The 25,433-nt window shown below is 33.3% G+C and overlaps 1 protein-coding gene across 5 annotated transcripts in view; it reads left to right on the forward strand.

The window, feature by feature from the left end:
- The window catches only part of LOC149787205 (uncharacterized), a 111,410-nt gene that overhangs the window by 14,794 nt on the left and 71,183 nt on the right, over positions 1 to 25,433 (forward strand). For 2 of the 5 annotated variants that reach the window (XM_089977704.1, XM_089977707.1), the window contains exons 3-5: positions 1,508 to 1,656; positions 13,702 to 14,478; positions 18,180 to 18,440. In XM_089977704.1, coding sequence (XP_089833830.1) covers positions 1,584 to 1,656; positions 13,702 to 14,478; positions 18,180 to 18,440 — 1,111 coding nt within the window. In that variant the 5' untranslated portion in view covers positions 1,508 to 1,583. Of the gene's footprint in view, positions 1 to 746; positions 1,657 to 11,999; positions 12,067 to 13,701; positions 14,479 to 15,258; positions 15,338 to 18,179; positions 18,441 to 25,433 lie in introns of those variants that run through there. The other 3 variants (XM_089977705.1, XM_089977706.1, XM_089977708.1) reach the window with 3 other exon arrangements.

Genomic DNA, 25,433 nt, shown 5'->3' on the forward strand with positions numbered 1-25,433 from the left:
ATTTGTCATTCAGTTCTCGATTTATTATTTTTTCTTATGATAGAGTAATAAGGAAAACATTGGTAATGATTATTATAAATGCTGGAGGCAAAGAGAGAACATTTAAACTAGATGAGAGCAAGATTAGTAAAGGAAACTTCCATGAAACAACTCATTACAGGTTTACCAGATATTCATACGTGCTAATATTTTCATGAGTGCAATAATGTAAATATCCAAGGAAAATATAATAGCACAGTTCAGACGTCACGTTAAGGTTGTAAAACTATCAAATGGTACAGTATAAGATAAAAAAAGACATTGCCATTATATATATATATATATATATATATATATATATATATATATATATATATATATATATTGACATTACCGCACTCAAGTAAACGTGGAAGCATCAAGCTTTACCTTGACAGAGAAAGAAGAAAATATCGCCATGACATATAAATGTCGAAATGACAAAATTAGGATGATTCATTTTTTAACGACTATTCTCAGCACAAGATAGGCTACACAATGCGGGCAGTAAATCTGGTAGAGGAAGAACCCTGGAAAACCCCTGGTAAAAACAACCGACCGAAGGGAAGTTACTGACCGTTTTCTCACATACCCACATTGGCCGAGGCTGAGACTCGAACCTACGCAGACACAGATTGGATGCCTGTGATCGGTCAAGGCGAACTCTTTAGACCATTCGGCCAGCTGACCCGGGATTATTTATACAAATGAATTACTTTTAAGTTTATGTGGATCATTTATTACAATAATTTATTATTATGATTAAAATGATTATTTACTGCAATGATTAACTTTTGTGTTTAAAGGGATTATTTATATGATTGATTTACCTTTCTGTTTAAGGGGATTTTTATTAGAATAATTTACTTCAATGTTTACGGGAATCTATTATTTCAATGATTTACTTGTAAGTATTAGCAGATAAGTTATTAGAATGATTTACTTTTATATTATCAGGGACTATTCATTACATTTAATGTTATGTTCCCGGGAATTATTTAATGAAATGAATGACTTATATATTTCCCGGAAATCGTCATTAGAATGATTTACGTTAGTGCTCACTATAACTGATTGTCAAATCTCACCGAAGACAGCAGATGACAAAAGCAAGTCCGTACCATGAAATTGGCCTTTGACCAGATGAACAAGAACAAGTGCGTGATACGCATTTTTCATATATTGGTGTACTTCTCAATTGTTAATTTTCTTCTCAGTAACTGCCTCTGAACTGAAATTAATCGTAAATTAGGTTAACAATATTATTATATTATTAATGCTGGTTGAATACTCTTTCCCACTGTGTTTACATACATAGTGTTTCTATTTGCACATGCTTATATCATAGACTTATATTTGTAGTGCTTAATAATACATATTTATTTGATACCTGACATTGTTCTTTTGCACGCAATAGGTGATATCTCAACAATTATTAGTAAATTAAGTAGCAGTTATGTGCTGGAAAGCTGTTCTCCGTCTATTGCAGCCGAGTCCTATGCATTGGCTGTGTGTTAAGTTGACAATTCACTTCACCTAGATCCACAGTAAATTAGAACGACACGATGGCCGCATCAAGATCACTACATGTTCCTTGCAGGCTAGTCGAAGATAGGACTCTGGAACTAGAAACGGAAGGTATGTGATAGATACATTGAATATAACAATTTATACACAGATGACATGATCCACACTAATCGTTAGACACATAAAAGTTATATTTAGAAGTAGCATTGCTATTTCGCCAGATTCATGTCAATTGCAGCATGTCTATTAATCTGCGTCAATAACCGAATTTATTCCTTTTTCATACCGTACCACTGTATCAATCTTATCATCAAGGCTGATTTTGCTTTTTTCAGTGATAATGTCGTATCTTGTTTCATTGTAACAATCTTGTTGTCAAGGTTGACACTTTTTCCAATGTGAATAATCGTGCTATCAGGGTTGATCATGCTTGTTTCAATGTTAATCTTGGTATCAGGATTGACGTTGCTTATTTCAATTTTTACAATTTTTATATAAGTTTTGACGCTACATATTTCAGTGTTATCATCATTTATTTGCTATGTAAATCTTCATGTTTTCTAGAATATTGAATGATATTTTTTGGGTTTAAAATCAACAAATCAACAATTTATTCTCCAGAATCTGATATTAGATCACATCTATAGCATGTCACACTCTTACTCAGACTGTTGTTTTCATGTTACACTTGTGAAATATTTCCATCACCTCCCTAAACAAATTGACTTTTTCACAATATTGTTATGAGTCCTACTTATGATGTGCATGACATTTTTCAGTTTATTTCTCGTTCCTCTATATACAATAAGAAGATTTGTATTTGTATCACTGATCAATATCTGAAATCACTGATCTATATGGGTAGGACCATGGTATGGATTTATTGGCCTTATGGGTAGGAACATGGTATGGATTTATTGTCCATATAGGTAGGAACATGCTATGGATTTATTGTCCATATAGGTAGGAACATGGTATAGATTTATTAACCGTATGGGTAGGGACATGGTATGGATTTATTGGCCGTATCTGTAGGGATATTGTATGGATTTATTGGCCTTATGGGTAGGAACATGGTATGGATTCATTGGCCTTATGGGTAGGAAATTATTAAAATTTCTCTCGCCAGAAACATTATGCCATGTTCTTCCATTTCACAAACTACCACAAGTGTACGCACAAAATGATGGTAAGTTGTGAGAGAAAGAAAATCTTTCGCTTTTCACAAACATATTTCTTAATAAAATGGTGTACGTTTAAGGAAAAATAAATGCGTTCAACTCTTCTTTTGTGTGAAACCTGTGGGAATGGGTATACTCAAGAAACAGCTTTTTTTCTTTTTTATTCTGGAATATAGATTACCTCACCACCTTCAATCACAATATATGTGACAGCCTCTTCTTAGGCAAGACACTTTACCTCAATTATCTCCGCATTAAATAACCTCCAGCAGTCATTGTACATGGGATTCGGATTACCTACCAGCACTCCCCCAACACACCCTCCCCATTCTCGGAATACTGTATCTAATGTAAACAAAATAGACGATGGGCAGATGATTACGAAATGTATATGTCTTGATACAAATGAAAAAAAAAGTATTGGAGAATAATGAAACGTTACATTTAATATTGCATGGGTTTTGTGTTATAAATGTTTTACTGAGGAAATGGGTTTAAAATCTCCGGAATACAGCTATGGGATTCGGAATATTTAAAATGGGACGGTTCTGTTGTATATATCTGCTGCTAATAGCTTGTTCACACGTTGAACGTGCTACATTTAATCTATTTTGTATGGCAGCACAGAAAACGTTTTACATAAAAGTAATTTTCTAATTTATGCATCTACCATCACCACTACAAAACCTGAAAACAAAGAACATACGTGTTGATTTTTACGAAGGGACACTATAATGTTCAAAATCATTCGGACAGAAATAAATCAAGGGAAAAAGAATGGATGCTTCACATATTTTCATTGTTGTATAAGGTAGATTATTTTGTTTTGATACAGTTAATTCTCAAAATGATACGTTAGTGAAAATGTCAGTAATGCCTTTGCACGGTTTAATTGTGCCCTGTAGGCCTATACATAAGGTATTGATTTACTGTATCGGAATACTATTCTACAGTCACCGTACAGACCATTGACACTAATAAAAAATAATCTTTTCAGTTTCATACATTAAGTGTCAGGATAATTAATTTGAGTGACAGATATGTGAAAGCATACATTAATAATAATACCAGCAATTGTGCAAGATGTCGGTGTCACTTATTCTAAACATGATGATATCCAAATTTCACTGATCTGAACTAATGTTGATGATCTTACTGTATCAGTAACTATTGTGTATTGCTGGGGATAAATACTAGATTAAATCGTTGTGACTTAAGTACGTCAACAGAAAGAAATGTCCCCCCACCCACCCCGGCAATGAGGACAGTGGTTTAGGAAAAAATGTTGGAGAAAACCAACTTCCTTTGAAATAACCACATTAGTAGTATATAGAAATGGGAGTTATTTACCACTTTATCACGATTACCGAACAACAGCTTGGTATCGTTGAGAGCCTTTATTATTTAACTGCACGTGACAAAACTGGTCGATGGTGACCATCTAAATGAAATCGTCGTATAAAATCCGATACAGATCCAACGTGAGAAGCTTGTTATCTAGAAGATGATTGAGGATGTCCACCATATTGTTATAGATTTCCACGCTGACAATTTCCGCTTGTTTAGAGGGCCTTCACAGGTTATTATGTACTTTGAGACAGTGAAGTATGTAAGGTGAAGTTGTTTGCATTTGAAACATGCACAGTGGAGAGAATGTTGACATACCTCTGTGCTATTTTGATGCAGTGTGAATGATATTTCTTAGGATATTGTACTTGTGGAAATTATATATGATCTAAGCACACAGCTAACTAAAACGAGTGCTCGCTTGTGCTTAAAGATCAACCTGAATTAGCCTAAAGTACACTGTCTTTAACAACTATTAAAATAGGGAAAATTAATTTTGCCAGACTAGGAAATGCCAGCTTCTGAAAGTGCAATTTTTCCCATAAGTAATTGTGGATTAACCAAGACATTAAAAACAATTCTTCTTCTTAAAAATAGTTTAATTCAAAATTTTTAAAACACGAGAATTGAGTCACCTGAACCTCAGATCTTAAGAGTTTACTCAGTATATCTAAATTTCTAGTCTGGTTTTGCTAAGTATTTATCTTTCCCTGTTTTTGTTGAATATCACTAAAAATTAAATGCAAACAAAATTTTGGTCAAATCATCATCCAAGAACAGAAAGGGTTTAATAGGGCCAAACAACCGTAAAGTTCCTGTTATAACTCAAGTCAAAATTGTATACAGACCTATAAAATGACCATAAACAAGAATTAAAACATTATATGCTAAAAATCATTTACTGAAGTATGAAATACTTTGTATTCTATAATTAGGTAATTCAAGATAAAGATTAAAGTTCTTTATTAGACTAACTGGTCTTCAAGAGTGTTAACTGCTAGCCTCATTTGTATTGATAGGACTGCTGTACTAATTAGTGCAATTATTTGTTCATATTATGGAGAAAAAAGACATAATCATTAAAAATCATGCACACAATTCCTCAATGTCTATATCAATATTGACAGTTATCTCCCTTTGGTAGGCATAATAAGTACATGTACTTATAACACGCATGTTTCATACTTACTGGAATGGAAGGATGGTGTTGATAAATGATAATATGTTCAATGAACGTCACTGATTGGATTGGGGGAGTGAGAAAAACCATTTTATTCACTAGTCCATGAATAAGTAAAAAAAAGCGTTAAGTAAATCTTAGTATCTCACAAACATATCCCTTTATTAATGTTAGTACGTTAAAGTATATTGGCCTTTAATTTGCTACAAAGTGCCATGTATGGAAACTGACAAATATGATTGATATAATGAAGAAAAGAAATAGAACATTAATTTTCACACATATTCTTGATAGTTCAAACAACGACGATCATAAAACATGTCATCTGCTCATGAGACATGCCTCAAAACACTTTTCAGCTGTATAATAAAAATATAGCTTAAGTTAGCAGAAGAAAAGCCACCCCATCCCCAAAGAAAGAAAGAAAAAAAAAAGAAAACACAGGAAGGATAAGCTTAACACCACCAACAATAACAACAGCATCGGCTACAAAATCAATAAGAATAATCCTCAACATTACCGTAATTAACAAAACAACATTACAGAACTAATATAATTAACAAGTATTGTAGACGACCATTTTAACAATGATGATGATGATAACATTTCAGTAGTGCTGCTTGGAACGGTCATGTTGATAAATAATTTGATGATGAGAACGATGATGATATGGTTTATTTGAAACTTTACTATACAATTATTTGATACTTACTAGTAAATCTATAATTCCATTTACCTGTTCTTAATGAAGTTTCGAATTCAGCATTAGAATAAACAGTGCACGTTTCACTTGATAAACAGATGACCTTGACCTTCGATTGCACTGAGCATACCCCTCATAATTGTACAGCAGTACTGTAAATTTGGCAGTAAGATACCACTGAATATAACATGCCCTTTGATGAATGCAGCACACCTTTGATGAATGCAGCACACTCAATTTAGATCGCATTGGCTTATACGGTGGCTTTATTGCAGAAGGGTAAGCTTTTTCAAAATTCAGTGGTTAATAAGTCAGGAATTCTTTTCTTACGGCGATGGAACACGGCTCTGATGATGTTAAAAGGTTGAACGCCGCACACGTCACTGCATATTGATGACGTCACAATAAAGAGCATCTGAGCCGCGAAGTAGACTGGTACTTTTGTCGTACTCTTACGACCGGTAGAAGCATTTGTCAAGTTTGACCTTTCCTAAAACAAAATGGTCACAGACAATGTATCTAATGCAAACAAAATGGACGCTGTGTGGATGATTTCCTAATTTCTACGTCCTGATATAAATAAAATAAATATATTGCAGAAAAAACTGATAAGTGAAACTTTAGAGCTAATATTGCATCATTTTGTGTCGTCATCGTTTTACAAAGTAAATATGTTAATAAACTTGGATATGCAGCTCAGAAACACTTTATAGAAGAAATGACATTTTGGATGAGAATCAGGTCGGTTTTGTTATATTTATATTTAATTAACAGTAATTTTATTTTATTCATTGTACCTATAGACAGACAGGAATGGAGAATGTAGACATTTCATTTACAACATGAGATGCAAGTAAAAAAGTTATTATTGCATTTGCTAGGTTTAAATGTGCCCTGTAAGTCTGTACCCTAAATATTGATTTGAAAATTGGTGAACAAAATTATGTGAGTAGAATAAAGTGCAATACACAACAACCGAAAAAGTTATTTTTAAAAAATGCTTTTGCCTCTTGAGACCAGGAACACAAAATTATTTTCCATTCAGCTTCATACATTAAATGTCAATATAGTTTTGCTGATTGATAAATATTGAAAACAAACATTGATAAGCCTGGCAATAGGGCAAAGTATGTCACTGTGACTTATTCTATGCATGATGATGTGCGCTCCACTAGATGCATCCATTCATCAAGTTTCCTTAATCTGCATTCTTCATTGATCTAAATTGTACACTTCTAAAAGTGCAAGTTGTTAAAAGTAATTTGCATGAATTATTGTGATGTTGATTTCAAGATGAAGGCTTAAATATTTTATTTTATACCCTAATAGAGACATCATCTCCAAAGTTAAACTAACAAAAACAAAAGTAATTTTTAAATAATGAAAATTAGGAAAAGTAGATCTGATTGATTGACTTGTATTTACAGCTGTCTCATACTGTGAACAGACATTTAAATACCTTAAAGAAATACAACTAACACCAAAATAAAGACAAGCCTGGCACCTCAAATGTAGACCCTAGTTATAGCACAGACGTATTACCTGGGAAGGTGATGCATAATACAATGACTCAGCACTCTATTCAAACCTTGCAAAGTCACAATTGCATGAAAAGTGAATGGAATCTTAAGTTTTCAAAATGTAATCTTATAACAAAGTTTCCCACCAAAACTATTTTAATACAGCAAAAGGGTTATGAACTGGGGTTACTATTTCTTACTTGGTGTAAAGGAGAAAAATATTTCTCTTAGTCAATGAACATGCATTTGACAAAGTGATTACATCTACAAGCCACCTGGATGCATATATATATATATATATATATATATATATATATATATATATATATATATATATATATATATATATATATATGAGTTTTAAATGAGCCAAACCATAACAAGGGATGTTTTGGAATACATTTATCAAGCAGCACATTGATGGCATAGCACTTTTTCACTCTGGTGAAATTCAAGGGATTTGTTTACGGAAGACAGAATATATCTCCACCATGATAATATCATTGTGCTATATTGGTACTTGATACAGGGAAAGGAAAAATATAACACAGTAAAGGGAATGTTGTTAGTATTGTGGCATACAAGTTCCTGACTTCACAGGTGAAAGGGAAATATGTTGTGCCAGAATGTGAAGTATGTGAAAGAATGCTATAATAACATGAAATATAAAGTAGTAATTTACATATGCATATTAACATGTATACCTTGTCTGCATCAAGTACAGTATTTTTTCTAAACAGAACGAACAGTTTTTGGTTTAAAACAAAGCAAAACAAGCGATTACTAAGAGTATACAACATAAATGGGTTCAATTATTATTACAGTTACAATGTGCTTGCATATCTTCATTAGAGTTCAACTGACCACTGGAGTGGACAATGTGGTTAGTGCGTCCACCTCAAAAGCAGGATGTTGCGGGATTGAACCCCAGCAGAGTTATACTAAAGACTTATAAAAATAGTACTAGCAACTGCCTGACTTGGCACTCAACATTAAGAGGTTAGTGCTAGTACTGGTCAGCCTGGTGTCGGGATAATGTGACCAGGTGGGACATGATGCTATGTGTCTGTGGCATGATGCCTCAGTACTAGACATCACTACTGACTGCCACACTGCAGACATCATAGCGATAAGACTGAAATGTTTTTAAAGCTACGTTAAAAATCCAAATCACCCAAACAATTTTAATTTTTCAAAATTATACTGTTTAATTAATATTAAAAAACATTGTTGATTTTTATTTTTAACTACAATTTCAAAGAAAGTTTAATTACTCAATTACACCATTTACATTGTAATTGACCCTAAGTCTGAATCCCACAATAGACTAAGTAAAATCATTTAGGCATATACATTCTTATCTAAGACTTAGCTTTACTGCTTATTCTATATTAATCCGTATATTATTAGCCTAACACCTGACATCAAAATTATCTTTGCTTTTTTAAATGACTTGTAATTGAGTAATTACACAAATCAGAACCTTCAGTTACAATTACAAGCACACCATATTGATGATATTCAATTACCATTACAAATAGTGTAATTATCATTCATTACTCAATTATACCAATTACGTTGTAATTGAACTCAACTATTCAGGTCATCCACATATTATTAAAAAAAAATACTACATTTTATTTGTATCCCATAAGTGACTGTTGATAAACAATAGCAGTATGTTTTTTTAAAGTAAGTCAAATTCTAACTGTTAAATTGGTATGCAAAATTAAAACAATAACAGTCACCTACAGCTAAACAAATCTTAGGACCTACTCAGTATATCTAAATATCTGACCTGGCCTGGTTTGGCTAAACATTTTTTTCTGTTTTTATTGATATCTCACTTAAAATTAAATGCAAACAAAAACATCCAAGAATAGAAAGTGTTTAATAAGGCCTAACAACTGTAAGGTTCTTGTTATTACTTAAAGGAAAAATGTATACATATGTATAAAATGACCAAAACAAATAATACCATATATGGTAAAAAGTCTTTATTGATTTACAAATTACTTTGTATTCTATAATTAGGTAATAAAAGATATAGTAAGATATAATTTATTTAATGGACCAAATGGTCATCAAGAATGTTAACTGCTAACTTGATTTATGCTAATAGGACTGCTGTACTGCTTAGTAAAATTATTTGTTCATTTTATGGAGAAAAAAAGACATCATCAAAAAAGCACATACAGAATTTCTCAATGTGATTGTATCAAAATTGGCAGAATGTTATCTCCCTTTAAGTACTTATAACAAGCATGTAACATATTTACTGGAATGGAAGTATGGTGATGATAAATGATAGTATGTTCAATGAACTTCTTTGATTGGATTGAGGGGAGGTGGGATAAAACTTTTTATTCACTAGTCCAAGAATAAGAAAAAAAGCATGTATGAAAGTAGCATGTTCCTTTGTTTTGATTATAGTTGGCAATGGAATTCTATCTAGAACATGTTATCTGGAACTCTACGCTATTTTTAAAACAGTATGGACTGCAGATTGGGGAGGGTGACATTCTTGAAAAAGGTCATAGTTTTTAAATTAAGTCCCATAGAGGAAATAAAATGAGAGACACAAACTCTTAACTTTTCTTGAGTGAGATGTGGGTTTACTGACATTTTTCATCATATGATAGACTGTACATGTTGAACATTATAAATGGTAGAGGAAGAACAATGGAAAACTGTGATAAGAGCCACCAACCCACAGGAAGCTAATGGCATGCTTTCTCACGTAACCACAATGGCTGAACCTGAGATTGAAACCCACATGGACAGAGATGAGATGGCAGTGATTGGTAATGGAGAACACTCTTGACCACTCAGCCATGGGGGACCATCCCTCGGTACAACAGCATTGGATGGAACACTTGGTCCACAAAAAGAATGGCTTGAAATTACGATACAAAATGGTTATAACGTTTTAAACCTATATGCTGTGCTATTCATTGCAAATAATGAAGGCAATTCATGAGACTGTTAATAAAATAAATAATGAGAAAGCATTCTTTACTTAAGAACAGTCAGACATAATGAGCTTCAGCTAATTTATAGCTTCTCACTACAGCAGATATAATGAAGACAAACTGTAAAATGTAAGAATGGAGTTATTAATATCAAAGTGTTACTGACACATACCTTCCTATCACAGATTATCATTCTGTGCATGAAAATCGACAAAATGCAAGAAATAGACTTTCTTAAATATTCATATTACTGGGTTGAATATACATTTAAAAAACAATATATATTAAAAGGAAATAATGGATGAGTGGGGCTTACATTACCTGATGATGGTACTGCCTGCTTGCTCAAACCAAGTAAATGTGTTCATAACATGCATGTACATTATGATAGATAATAGTAGTTATACTGAGTATTGCTGGGCATGACTGAACTGAACACAAAACATGATGTCTCAAAGTTCCCAGTGGTCATATGGAGGATTCATTTAATATAGTGTGATGTCCACTCACAAACATTAAATAAAGACTAATGCCAACGGTATGAAGAAAGTCGATAAGTTTGTTTTCTTTAAATGCAATTGGGCATGAGTGTGTTGAACACAAGTAACTGGAAGACATGGTAGAATGTCAATTTAATTCACAGGACAGTTAAGGCGGGTTGGGGTAAGTGGTGATAAAGTGCTGCCCATTCAGAGGTCGTGACTAAAATTTATAAATATGCGTGTACAATTCGATAAATATGAAAATACTCTAACTGCTTTAAGTCTGACAAGACTGAATAACTTCTTTGCAATAAAAACCCAACGAATTCACTTTATATTATAGGAAAGGGTTGTAAAAAGGAACCATTTAACAACGTCTTGAGCTCGTGTAACCTGATTTAGTACATGTAAAAACGTCCAAAGCAAAGACAATAAGAAACTAACCCTGTTTTAGCTACGATGTCGTAGCCTCAACTTGATTTGTCGTGGTAGAGTAGGGGTACTAATATTAGTACTAACCTAGTCCTACATGTAAGACATAGCACATTTTGATTTTGTTGAGGTGCTACAACGCCCACAACATAAATATCAGCGTCGGGTCTTACAGGTAGGACTAGTACTAATCCTGTCTACGTAGTAAGCAAATTCGAAAGAGAAGATAAATGAAGCCACGTCCATATAAGCTGCTGATCACTTTAATTCATAACTTGAAGGGAAAAAATGGGCAACTGTACATGGAAAGTACTTATTGTAAACCAGGTTGTTCTGGTACTCTTCCTTGCATATTCAAGTTAGAGAACTGAGGAAATTATCAAAAGCAGTCTGCGCCATTTTTTTTTTTTAAATAGCGTCGGTAGTTACATGTACTGGTCTACTGTTAAAACTTTATATAAACTGAGCGGTATATAAATATTGTCTGAGGACCAGACGAAACCGCCCAACTAGTTGGGGGTATTGGTTATTTTGTCCAGTACAATAGATGGGCCTGGGGTTCCAATGAACCTGGTAATGTATTAATGCGCCAAGAGCACGAGCTTTTCTGGAATGTGTAGCTGGATTTTGTAGCAGACGACAGACAGGAATGGAGAATGCAGAAGTTTTCATGCAAAAGTGGATATCACTTTGAAGAAGTCATGGTAATACATACTTGTAATGTAGATCATCATTGGCAAATATTGCTGGAAGACATAGTCTATCTCTTTAACCTTTATTATTTTAAATATTGTTTTAAGTGCCATGAGTAATGGATACTAGTAGGGCTTGTTGTTTCCGTCATTCAAAGAGAAAAATATGGGCAACACCCACTCCCATAGTTCTAGGTTTTAGAGAGTGAGTGGGTGTTTTCAATAACTTTTTTTTTCTCACTGATATAAACGAGTATCTGTACTAAGAGATGATAGTTTCTCTCTGGTTTGTATCACCACTGTGAAGTGGGTTTTATTTGTCTAAAAATATTGACGGTAAATCCTTGTTTTTCAAAGGAAAAGTTTACCTTTTTGCTTCTTTTTACATAAAATTAATTCTTCATTCGCTAGGCATTATATCCTGGACGCAATATTCACTATTTTTTAAAACAGAAAAATGAATCTAAATTTACTGTCATTCTTTGTGCACAATTTGATAATTTTACGCATACTCTTCCGTTTGTTTGTACCCCCATCCGATTGAAAAAACCAAAAGTGTCAAGGATATAAAAAATTATTAAAACAAACGTAGTCATTTCGTTCATCAATTTTAGTCACTTCATTCATCAATTTTTTTTTTATATCTTGGATGACGTGTCTTCTTATAAATCGGAATGTGCTACACACAACAGGAAAGATTGCCGATACCATAACAACAATCAACAGCTTGAAAATTTAGTGTATGTTTAACGTCTATATCCATGTCTTCTCGTTTTGACTGAAAACCTGAAGTTTGAACCCAAGTTGGGTCGGTCCTCCATCCTATTAATAATGACTGCTTTAGAGGCAAATATCAGTTGTGTATGTACATTTGTCTTTTCATAACCAACAAATATAAAAGTTGTACATAGTTATGAGGTGAGGACCTCGGAAATATCCAAGCAGTGACCCAGGGGCTAAATCTACTGGGTTAAGCGATATTTCGGTTGCATATATTAATTTGTCTCTCTATGCACAGTAGGCGTATATAGGTTATATGGTGGGGATCTCAATACTTTCCAAGTTATGATGCAGGGAAAACACCGTCTATTATAATAGGAGTGGGATAAGTTTTTTTTGGGAGGGTGAGGATAGACCCTGGACTATCACCTCATGTAGTTTGTATTGATACTTGGCCATTTATCACACATGGCAGAAATCAGGAGTTACTTGAACTTCATTTAAAATCACTGTTACCCCTTTATCGCTACTTTATTCTGAGTAAGGTAATGTTTATCATTTTAGGCTGAAACGTACTGTCTATAGTTCGTTCCACTATCATAGCTAAATTTTACTATCTGTAACTCAGTACATTTTCAGGTCGTCGTCATTCAGTGTAGCTAAAAATACCTAATTCGTTTTAAATACTTCGTGTGGCATGAATTAGCTACTTTGTGGAACGAACTGTAATATTAATAATAATACAAATAATACGACTATTACGATAATGGTGGTGTGGTGGCTAAATTTATGGCGGTAAAGTATTATTTTAGGTGAGAAATCGGTGTATAGATGTGTACACGTTTATTTTGCATTGTTTACTAAAAGTATATATGTCTGTATTTTGTTTATTCCGTTACTGATTTATGTTACATTTTTTATCCACAGCCGGCCGTAAACCCGACTACAATGGCGTTGTGGTGACAGAAGACATGTTGCTGGTCATAGACTTCATGGCGAGGAATCTCCATCTTTACAGACTTCGTGACGGCAAACTGATGTCAACATCACACAAACTGGATGACATGCCCATGGGTGTCTGTCTTATTAGCAAGACGGAAGTTGCTGTGTGTCTGTGGAACAGTACGATTGTAATCATGCCATTGAAATCTATACATGACGTAAAACGGGTCAAAACATTAAATGTAAGGACAGGAATTCATTACTGTGATTCAGTGGCAAAATTGAATTCAGACAAACTCGTTGTCAGCGGTAGGAAATGGGACGACTTGATGTTGTGCTGGTGTGTTGTAAACCTTACAGATGGACGTGTAGACTCAACTCACAAGGTCTGTCAAGGGGGCCTTGGTAGTGTTAGTCACTTGGCCGTAAAAGACAACACTGTCTACATCTCGTGTTGGACTCGTGACTACACTACTAGAGGTGTGTATGCATATATTTTTAATCCACACACACCAAAGTTTCTGTATCAACATGATGGATTTATGCCGGACTCAATAATGGTTGATAGGAGGAATTTCATTTACGTGTGTGACTATAACAGAATTCATCAGCTGACAGACAGCGGTCAACTAGTGACCATACACACAGTGTCATCAAGGCCCTATGGAATATTCTATGATGACCAGCATGGAGTTATGTACACCACAAGGAGGAACAGTAATGTGATAACAGTGTACAGACTGGAGTATTCACATCAACCAGGTATGAATGATTTCAATTTACCTCTGAAAACAATATGCATGAATTATAAATGTTACAATTTAACTTTATTATAAGACAAACATGTTTTAAAGATGTAAAATTAAATTAAAGTGGAATAAATAACTCATTTTTTATTATTTTGATTTAAGTGTAGGGCAACGTCAGCATCTTTATTCATTTTAAGTATAAATAAAATGTTATTTGTTGATTTTAAAATGAATTACTAATATATGTGTACCCAAGTCTATTCATTCATGGTTGTTTAATGTTGTGTACCCTGGTTGTTATCACAAAATATTGATATAAAAATTTAAAATCACAATGGACTGTCATAATGGTGGTAGGCTACTTAACTGACATCATGATCTAGCGTAAAACACATTTTTCCCAGAAGGTGGCGCTTTCATTGATAGCGCTCATTGCACGCGACATTGAATCTGCTATAGACTGGTTCACCGTCTCGGGTTACAGCGTCCAAATTCCCACGTATTTTGACATAGTTTTCATAGCATTGGTGTTTATGGAGCGATTCTATACGGATTTTGCAAGGAATATTTATCAACTAACAAAACAAAATAAACTAAAAATAAACCAAATAATCGCCATTCAAAAATATGTGTTTTCAAATAAAATAAATAATGACAGTCAGGTACCGCGTTTTACACTATTCCAGGTATATTCCTAAAGTGTTTAGTCACATTTAGAACTACTACAGTGAACCAGTCTACTGCCTGCTGTACCATATTTGGATATTCTACGATAGGTTATTCACTGCGCCATGTTTACTAGGGTCTGTTTACGTTTCCAAAGAAGGACGAAGTGACTTTTTATAGCACTCTGAAAAGACAAGGCTGAAAATGTATGTAGTTCTTAGCAAAGAGATGAGCAAATACTGCTGATGATTCAAAATTAAAATCTCTTTAGTCTTAAAAAATTAAACCAAACTTTGTTCATTCTGCGTATTTATTTTTTTATTCGGAACAATTGAACTCGTCAACGGTGAATGCAGCGTTAAACAAATAATATTTATAACAGACGGACAACTTAATATACATCGTAAGTTGCATGGTCCTGAAGAGTATATTTTCGAATTTAAAAAAAAAAACAAAAAATCTTTTTGACTAAATTTGAAGTAGCAAGTAATTCAGACATAATTATTATTATTATTATTATTATTATTATTGAAAACAGAAAGTAATAAATATGCATGCTAAAAGGTATTATTACTTTTCATGTTCTCAAGGCAATAACATTTTAAATGTTTAATTATGAATTTCACAAAAATGTTATAAAACCAATTTATTTTCAGAGTTCATCATTTTGGATTAGGTGTGATGCAATCAAAGAAACTAAACTAAAACCTGTATTTTATTTAATATTTAATTTTTATGAGTCTGAGAATTTTGTCACTTAACTTTCATCCACTTGTAGACTCAATTTTGATTGTGCTTGTTATAACAGCTGGTATATTGCACATTGTATATCAGCCCCACAATCATTAGTTCCATAAATCAAACCCCCAAATTTGTGTTGGTACTGATAGATGATTTGTGCACTTTGTTTAGTATCATTTCAGGTTTGGGGCTGATTTATTGGTCTACAATATCATGCTCATTTTGATGTGACTGTCTATCTACTAAAAATAGCATTTCCTTCAAAGAGAACGATTGATATTAGTACTAGTTGCCACTGGGGTTTGTATAGTTGCTAACAATTTACCCCAAATTATACATGTACATTATACTACCTTAATAATATAGAGCATCTATGATTTATAGGTAAATTGTAAGCAATGATATGAGCCCCTGTGGTTTCTGCATATAAATAATTTCTTAAACATTTAATATAAATATAAGGTTTATCAGTTGGAAATAAGAGTCCAGAAATAGTTGGAGAGTATCCATATATTTAAACTTTCAAGTAACAATTGCATTCTCCAGAATATAAATTTTTCTAGCCCATGATACATCTAGACCTATTTGAATATGACAGTCTTCGTATCAATGTACTTTAACAAATAAAATGGATATTGCTGTTGGAATCATGCACAAGTGTGCATGCCTCTCCATCCTTTGATTACTTTACATTTCACAGAACATGAAGGATCTGAATGAATATTTTGTATAGGTGAGGGCTAGGTATGAAGTTTTTGTCAAAATGAAGGAGGTTTCACTTAGGTAATGAACATTTAATTTTTGTATAATGGGATAAATAAAATCTGCCCCAGCCTCCTTCAGATAAATGGAGGAAATTATGGCAAATTTGTTGAAGAAAATGAGATAGAAACTTTTTGAAAAAATATATGTATACAACCCAACTGCTGTACTTTCGCAGATCTGCAGTGGACATTCTTATATTTCATTTTTTGCAGGGGTGATAAGGAGGGATTATGTATGTTTGTTTGCCAGAAAGATAAAAAGATCAGTTAAGGACAGCAGGTTTCAAGTGTAAGGTACACTGATGCATATTTGTGACTACATTTACAACTAGTATTTTATATATTAAAGATTATAATGTATTTTTGACTTGTGTCACATGCTTGAGAAATACATATACAGTTTGTAATCTCTGTAAACTGATAGTAATATTTTCTGAAAAACTTCAGGTCGGTGTTAAAGCTCAAGTCTTTTTATTATCAGACATACTGATGTCAGATTATGTTCAGATGACATTTCAATTAGCCAATCAGATTAATGCTTTCACATATATGGAAGTGAAAAACTTCCTTATGGAGTGGTAACATAATTTTCTGTAACATAAAATTAATCGATTTATTACTATAAAGCAATGAAGATAAATAAAAAATGGCACACCAAGAACTTTTATTGGTGTTTGTCAATTCTATAGGTTACTAAAAACATACATGTATATGGACTAGAAATTCCAAAGTTGGCAGAAACAGGAACCTTTAGGTTGGGATCTGCAGATTTATAATTTGTGTAGGGTTTGATTTTTTAAAAAGAAAACACTATCCTTTTTTAAAAACAAGACACTGATTATTGTAGGAATCATTAAAAGAACTTTTAATTCTCTTGATTTTGGTGTCTGAGTGATCGGTGTAATTTCTTTTTGACAAGGAAAAGATTTGCCATGCTTCAGATGTGCACTTTTCAAAAGACTCCTAGCTCTGCATTGTCATTTTCATTTCTGGACCGACTGCTCTGTTGGCCTCAGTGGTAATTTATCCTTCTCAGCTGCAGGAGGTTGTGGGTTTGAACCTCAGCTGAGACATACCAAAGACTTTTTAAAATGATACTAGCAACTGCATCACTTGATGCTCATCATTAAAGAGGTTAGTGTTAGGAATTGTATGCCTGTTGTCAGGATAATTTGACTGGGTGGGACATCATGCTATATGTGTGCAGCATACTTCCCCATTGCTAGACATCACGATAAACTGCTGACATCATTGTGTTAAGACTGAAAAAATTGATAAAGCTACATTGAAAGTCCAACACCCACCCCCACCCACTTCCTGGACTTCAAAGATAACTTGGAAATAAAAAGACAAGTTTACTTAAAAAGTAGTTCTTTATATATTTTAATTTTTATTGCACTTGAAGAAGTTGGTATTGCCTACTGTGGCAAATATCAATTGTACTATTTTAAAACAACTTAAGCTTGTGCATTTTGGACTATTTGAACCTACTGCCACAATGTATATAATATATATATATTTAACTTATTCATTATTTGCACAGATGTTCCAATGGAAATTTTAAACATGGATGACAGATCCATCCAACTTTTTAAAGAGGCTCTAAAAGATGGAAAGGAGACAGTATACAACATACGAATCATGGTTGTCGGACACGTTGGTGTAGGCAAGACAACCCTGGTCAAGCGTCTTCTTGGGGAGGAGGTAAACATTTCTGAGAGATGTAGTACAGATGGCATAGATGTCTATGTCAACTGCTGTGATGTTTCTTTATTGAACTGCAAATGGACAAGGCGAGCAAAAGGTATATGGGCATACATAATGATAAAAGATCCATATTTCTGAATTTATGTATTTACTGTGAGGTGAAATATATTATGTTATACTGTTATCTGTCCATTTAATGGCAATTTTCTTTTTTTTTTCATGCTATTTTACATAATGAATGGCTTCCAAGTGTCCAGTTAGTTCCTTACTTGTCCCATATTTTGAACCTGAATACGGATATGTTTCTTGTTAAAAATCTGTATCTTAAGAAAAAAAATTTAAAAAAATAAATAAATTTTCTATTTACAACTGGCACCCAGTTCCATTCTGAGAGTAAATGTATCACATGTATATAGGGATATAGAGGCCACTGCATCCAATCATAGTTAAGTTGTTCAAATTTGAACGCTGTTCCTACATGGTTGAGACAAGGGGAGGACACACCTTGAATGGACTTTTAAATATGCAATTGTCCACTGCTGGTCCCTGTTTGTACAAATACTTTACACTCAAATAGACCTGTAATGGCTTCCCTTTGGTACATAATCATACTTTTGATGTTAAACTTACAAAAATATCATTTTGGAAGGCAATTGCCTTTACCATTCACCATTTTGGATTTATGTACAATACACCGCTGTTACACTATAGGTTAGTTGCCATTACATACTAAGGGAGGCAAGTGATGAAATCCAATATATGTTGCTAGGACAAAGCACTAAAATATCTGCTTGGTCTGCCAAAGTGTTGAAATCAATATAATTCTTCCTTTCCCCAAGTGCAAACTATATGCAAAGTTTCATAACTGTAAATGATAGAGAACTTGAATTATTGTGTTTAGGAACTTGTTTTCTTCATTCAGTCACAGCAACCTTAACCTTTTTGCCCCAAATCAGTAGGGTTCTTCCTCCCCCCAAGTGTAAGATATCCATAGAGTTTAGTAACAGTAGATGTTGACAACAATAGTCACTATGTGGAAATTAAATTGGTAATGAATGGAAAGACAGATAACATCAAAACTTAATACACTTTGCTTAATGTTGGGTACACACACATTTTTTGGCTATGTTGAGGTTGATCAAACGTTCATTTGCTGGCAAAAGTAGAAATATTTGTATTTCATGCTTGTTAATTTCCAAACAAATATGGCAGACAAAAATACTAAGCATAAATTATTTGGAACAAAAATGGACAGAAATTTTAGATTTTATATGCACAATGGACAGATGTTGGACAGATTTATGTACATATACTTTGAACAATGTGTACCCATACATTTTAACTGTAGAACAAATTTGGTTAACAAAATCAAATTTAACAATATTTTCAAATGGTTAACTTACCACCCAGTAGAGCAACTATCATATAATATTTTGTTGTCCTGGATCAGTTTTAAATATCCCACATTGTACATAATATTGTATCTGCTTAAATTACACTCATCCAGTTGTATGAGCATCTTGAAGTGACCTGTTTTTTCACAGACACCAAACGTACATATGAGCAGACATGTAGACATTTTTAAGCTCTGATATTTACCTTTGACTGCATTGTATATTAGTAACACAGTTGTTTGATGTTGTGTGTATTGCATCTTTTAATGTGCATTTTCGTTAGGTTTGTGTAAATGTATATGTGGCTTTCATCCTATATGCACCTTTTGGCTTTTATTCACCCTCTGCTGCATGCTAACCTGCTTTGTAACATAGCTACATGGTGAGTGGTATCTGTACTAACACCATATAAGCCATTAACCAGGCAACTTTATTTACAGAAATACCTGGGGATTCTGGTTAGAAGGATCGACACACCAAATAATTTGTTTGTAAACATCTGTATTTTTATCATTCTTAGCTAGCTTATAGACCAAGGAAAATATTTCCTCTGTAACAGATTTTATTAAATGCAATTATACAGGTCTTGTCTTTATACAATGGCTTGAATATTTTCATGTTTATTAACTGGTGTTTCTATGATAATGTCCCACAAGGTCATGCATTTCTGGCCCAACTATATAGGTGAACTAGGCAATTGCCTAGAACTCCAGGGTTTAAGGGGTACTAAATTAGATGCCAAATTTAGATGGAATTTATCTTTATTTCTTAGGATGAAGGATGGTGCTTCAAAGTTATAGTTAGCCAGGGGTATGAAAAAACCTTGGGTCATGCCTAAGGTCATAGTTAATATTAGCACCATATTGTTAATAATTATGATAATACCATTTTTAACAATGAAATGTCATGAAAGATTTACTATTTTTGGATTTAATTGCAATACAATTAAGAAAGAATAATAGGATTTAGTTTTAAAATGCAAATTATTATTTAACTTTACACTTTAACTATAACTTAGTATATGTGCTTGTTTGAACTGAATTGATTTTAACCCTTTGGATGCCTCTACTCCATTCGCATAGAAGTGCCTTTTGACGCCTCTACTCCATATATGTGCTTGTTTGAACTGAATTGATATTAAGCGGAATTGAAATGAATGTTTCAGGTCAGTGAAGATAAAACAATGTGGAAAAACTAGTGAATTAAGAAAACCTAATTATATTCATGAATTGTTAAATTATGCAATCATAGGGTTCAATCTAATCTAGCATATTAAGTCGGTGACAACATTGTTGACAAAATCGTAGATATTCTAGCTTCTTACAAATTTCTGGAATTAATGCATATAACTTGTTGGATTACAGAGTTACTGAGTTGAAATGAGAATGTCAAGTCAGTGATGGTTATGTTCACAATGACTTTAATGATTTAGCTTCTTGTGATAATTCTATTACTGTGTTTTTGAGGTATTGAATTAAATGGGATTAAAATTTACAATGTCAGTCATTGGAAACATTGCATTTATTATTTGAGAAAATAAACAATCTTTCTGCAGCATTTAGACAATTCTGAGATACAGAATTTTAAAGAAAAATAGATTTAATTCAGCATAGAATGACATCATAAAGATGCATGTAGCTTCCTGGAAATAATTAAAGACAGAAATTAGTTGATACAATTTTTAGAAATGCTGAAGGCAAAACTCACTTTGACCTAGGGTAGCCATTTGTTTGCTTCTGTACTGGACATTCCAATTTTCAACTGTTCTTTACCATGTCTGGTACTTTTAATGAACCACAATGAAATGCTATATTTATCTTCATTGGTTAATAATGTATTTAACATCATAGTTATATTGGTGCTACAAAGATTCTATTGGACCTATCCATGTATGTGTCCTCAAAACACCCTAACATAGATTGGCTCAGGAATATATCACACTTAGGGACCTAATTATCCTTGTCCTTAATGAGATAATGTTTGCATGTGTGTATTGTGCTTGGAAAGAGAATGTCTGGCTTTGTCAAGTTCTGTCAGTGGTCATCCAACTTTGACCATGCAACTCGGTTCTTATAGCAACTGATATAACAATCTCTAGTTTGCTTATAAATTTTATAAGATCTAGAATTTATGTAATTTGAAATAGAGAGAAACATTAACATTCCCAAAATAAAGTTTATTTGCATGGTGGCTATGTACTGAATTTATAAAGACTATTTGCATGACTGCCGTGTACCTGCTGTAGAAATGACAATTCCCACGGCAACCAGCACATATGAGATTGGAATATTCTGAACTTGCATGAAATCATCTAATAAACACAGACTCATGTACTCATGAAATTAAGAGTGCCCATGAATTGATAGGTTGATGGTGGGTTGAGTGGGTTCCAAACTTGTAGTGACATTGTTATAGGTTTGGACTCCTTAGCCATCTTTTATCTATTAACTAATATTTGTCAATGCTTTTGTAACAAGTGCCTATGAAATGAAGAAGCATAACACTATAAGTGTTTGACATTTACTTGCAAATTTGACCTTAAAGGAATTGTGGAGTGAAATTTAATATATTTATTTTATAAAGAGCACCTACATTTATTTTATGGAAGAATATAAAATGCATGTTTTTCAGACAATTTCTAACCTACAATGCCAAAACCTGCTGTCAGTTCTACAAAATACATAACTTATATTAGGCTAGTTATTGCCATGATCCCAACACATGGTGAAAAATAGCCTACATATATCAGATATACATAAGGTGTATCACAGTTATGCAAATATTCATTCACCCATTAATGTCAACATTATTACTGAAGTCTGACAATACAAACCTGTTTGTACCCCCCAACCAATTTAAATAATGGAAATATTTAATGTGATAAAAAAAGTGCAAAGAACTTAGTAAATTCATTCATTGATTTATAGTTTCTAACCTGACTTTGAGTAGAGTGGCCCTAACACCGTCACCTTATGCGCATTTCGTGCTTAACGGAAGTTTTCAGTTAATAGACTGACATGCTCAGATCCATTTCCAGCTTCTGGACAAGTCCATTTTCAGCAAAGGGGTGTGTTGCGACTACAGATATACATACATAAGTCGTCTGCTTCCTATATTTACAATGTCGAATCAAGCAAAGGAAAATAATGACAACTACAAATTTGCTTTTCATGTGGATTTAACAAGCGGTTTAATTTCTATTTTCATATATGCAAAGGGATATAATTCCAAACTCTCAATGTTATGTAATTTACGGAATTATCCGGCAGTTGACGAACATGATGAACTATATCATTATGTTGTCTGATGGAAATAATCTAGCCTATAATGTATGCAATATGGCGCCGTGTTAGTATGGAAAGTCCGTTGAGCATGAAATGGTGCAGGGGATGCCAGCATTAGTGCCATTCTGGTCACAATCAGGTTAGAAATTATAAATCAATGATTCAGTTGACTTAGTTCTGTGCACTTTTTATCACATTAAATGTTCTCGTTTTTTAAATCAGTAGGGGGATACAAATACATGGGGATGTTGAGTCAGACTATAGTAGTATATAGGATCCGTGTGAATAACCTCTGCCAAATAAATATTTTCTTGTGCTTAAAAAAAATCAAGCAAAGATTTTCTGTCCAAAATATTTTCTAAACTTCAGATCTTGTTCAGAAATGTAATAAATTCAACAACAACAACAACAATAATAATAACAATAATAATAATAATAATAATAATAACAAAAGAATTTAGAAAAAGGCACACTAGGAATCTCTAAGCAGAATCCCGACAAGTAGCCAACAACGTTATCATATACTACCGATGAAACCCCCGAAATTGATTTTCCTTTTCCAAAAACATAAACTACAATAACCACAGTACGTTTTAAAAATTTCCGCAAATATTTTATATCGAAATACCGTGTTTACTGAAATTGCTAACAGCAAGAGTTAGGTACATGTATTAGGTGGTGTACTTCTGAACGTTACTGAAGTAGACCGCATGACAAGGAAGTGAACATGTGCTCAAAGACAGACAACAATCTAAGAGGAAATAACAAGTTAAGCACAATGATATAGCAAAACTGAGGAAGGGATAATTTAACCATCTTCATTAGGTATCGTGTAGACTGAAATGGTTAAGTAAAAGTAGGTATTTGGTCAAATCAAGCTTGTCAAAGGCCGAGGAACGGTTACTCCCTATTTTCGATAACCGTCGAAATTTGTAGGCTATACAAGTTGACAGTAATTCGAAGCAAATAAGAGACATAAAAAGAGGAGAATTATAATTTTGAATCATATAAGAAATTCCTTATCAATGCCGTCATTAAGGAAAATCGAGACTAACCATTTCTGTATATATGGGTTGTTTTCACGGACTCAGTATGACTGTTTATCGATGGATCTATTTGTTTATGAAAGAATAACAAAGAAGGTTGAAAAGTCGCATTATTAATAAAGCATGTTTTTACACTTCCATGGTGATCTGTAACGAATAATGCATTGTGCGTCTTTAGAATTAAACACTAGGATTCAGCCAAGGATTTGGCTTGATGGGACGTCCCATCACAATTTTTAAACAGGGCCAACAAGAATTTGACATGGGCCATAGCTTTTTCCTCATGACGCTGTTATTATGCTTCAAATATTTATTATTTCTGTAACAGGAGTATTGTTTTATAATCATATTTGTGCATTGCATGTTAACATGTAACAATCATCACTTATAATTGTACTTCTTTCTGATTGATTTGGTAATGTTATGGATTGAACACTGCTTGGGTCAGATTTTAATGTGTTTGGAATTTTAACCATGCCTGACGTTTTGTATAGTTTTAACATTTTAGTATCCTGTTCCATTATTACATTGAACAAGATTGGTGTTGCCTACAGGTTGCATCATAAGTGCAATTTCATTATCCTAAAATTCTAGACCAGCAAGTTGTTCTCCACTTTTTTTTTTCTTTGACTGGCGGCGGAGACCAACGTTGTTCTGCACCAGTCCTGCTGATACGTCCGAGCTATGTCACCTCGGATGATCGGACCGCGCGCTATTAATTAATAAATTTATTTAGACTAACCTTTGTATCCAGACGGTAAGTATAATCCCTCTTCTAATGATCCATAGCGTTAAATCCTTTAGAACACACACTTTTTTAGTATAAATCCCTGTCAGAACAGAACACCTGTGTATTCATCGGCTGTTGACCTCAGATTTGAATTACCCACGCATGCGTGTAAAGCAGCATCACCACGAGGCAAGAGTAACGCGTGAAAACCGTCTAGCGAAGCGTAGATTACTAGGAATTTACTCATGCTTGGGTGGGAACTGTGTCGTTATGGCAGAAATTTAGGAGATAGACAGAGAGAGAGAGAGTTCATGTCAGAAATGTGAGATAGAGTGAATGATAAATAAATTGTAAAACGACCACAAACTGTATTCAGATGTGAAAATATGCTACACAATAATAATAATAATAATAATAATAATTTATTATTACTAGTGGTAGTATCTTCAATCATATTTAATAACATTTACAATGGTATAAATGGATTTTATGACATACATACATATCTACATATTAATACTTTACATTACTTATAAGAAGAACATGATTATTATGATGAATATTATTAATAACATTTGCGATGGTATTTATGAATATATACATACATACATTACTTATAACATGATTAGCATGATG

Source organism: Sinohyriopsis cumingii, chromosome 12, assembly GCF_028554795.1.
Source record: "Sinohyriopsis cumingii isolate HCF-2022 chromosome 12, ASM2855479v2, whole genome shotgun sequence".
In the NCBI taxonomy this organism is placed as follows: domain Eukaryota; kingdom Metazoa; phylum Mollusca; class Bivalvia; order Unionida; family Unionidae; genus Sinohyriopsis; species Sinohyriopsis cumingii.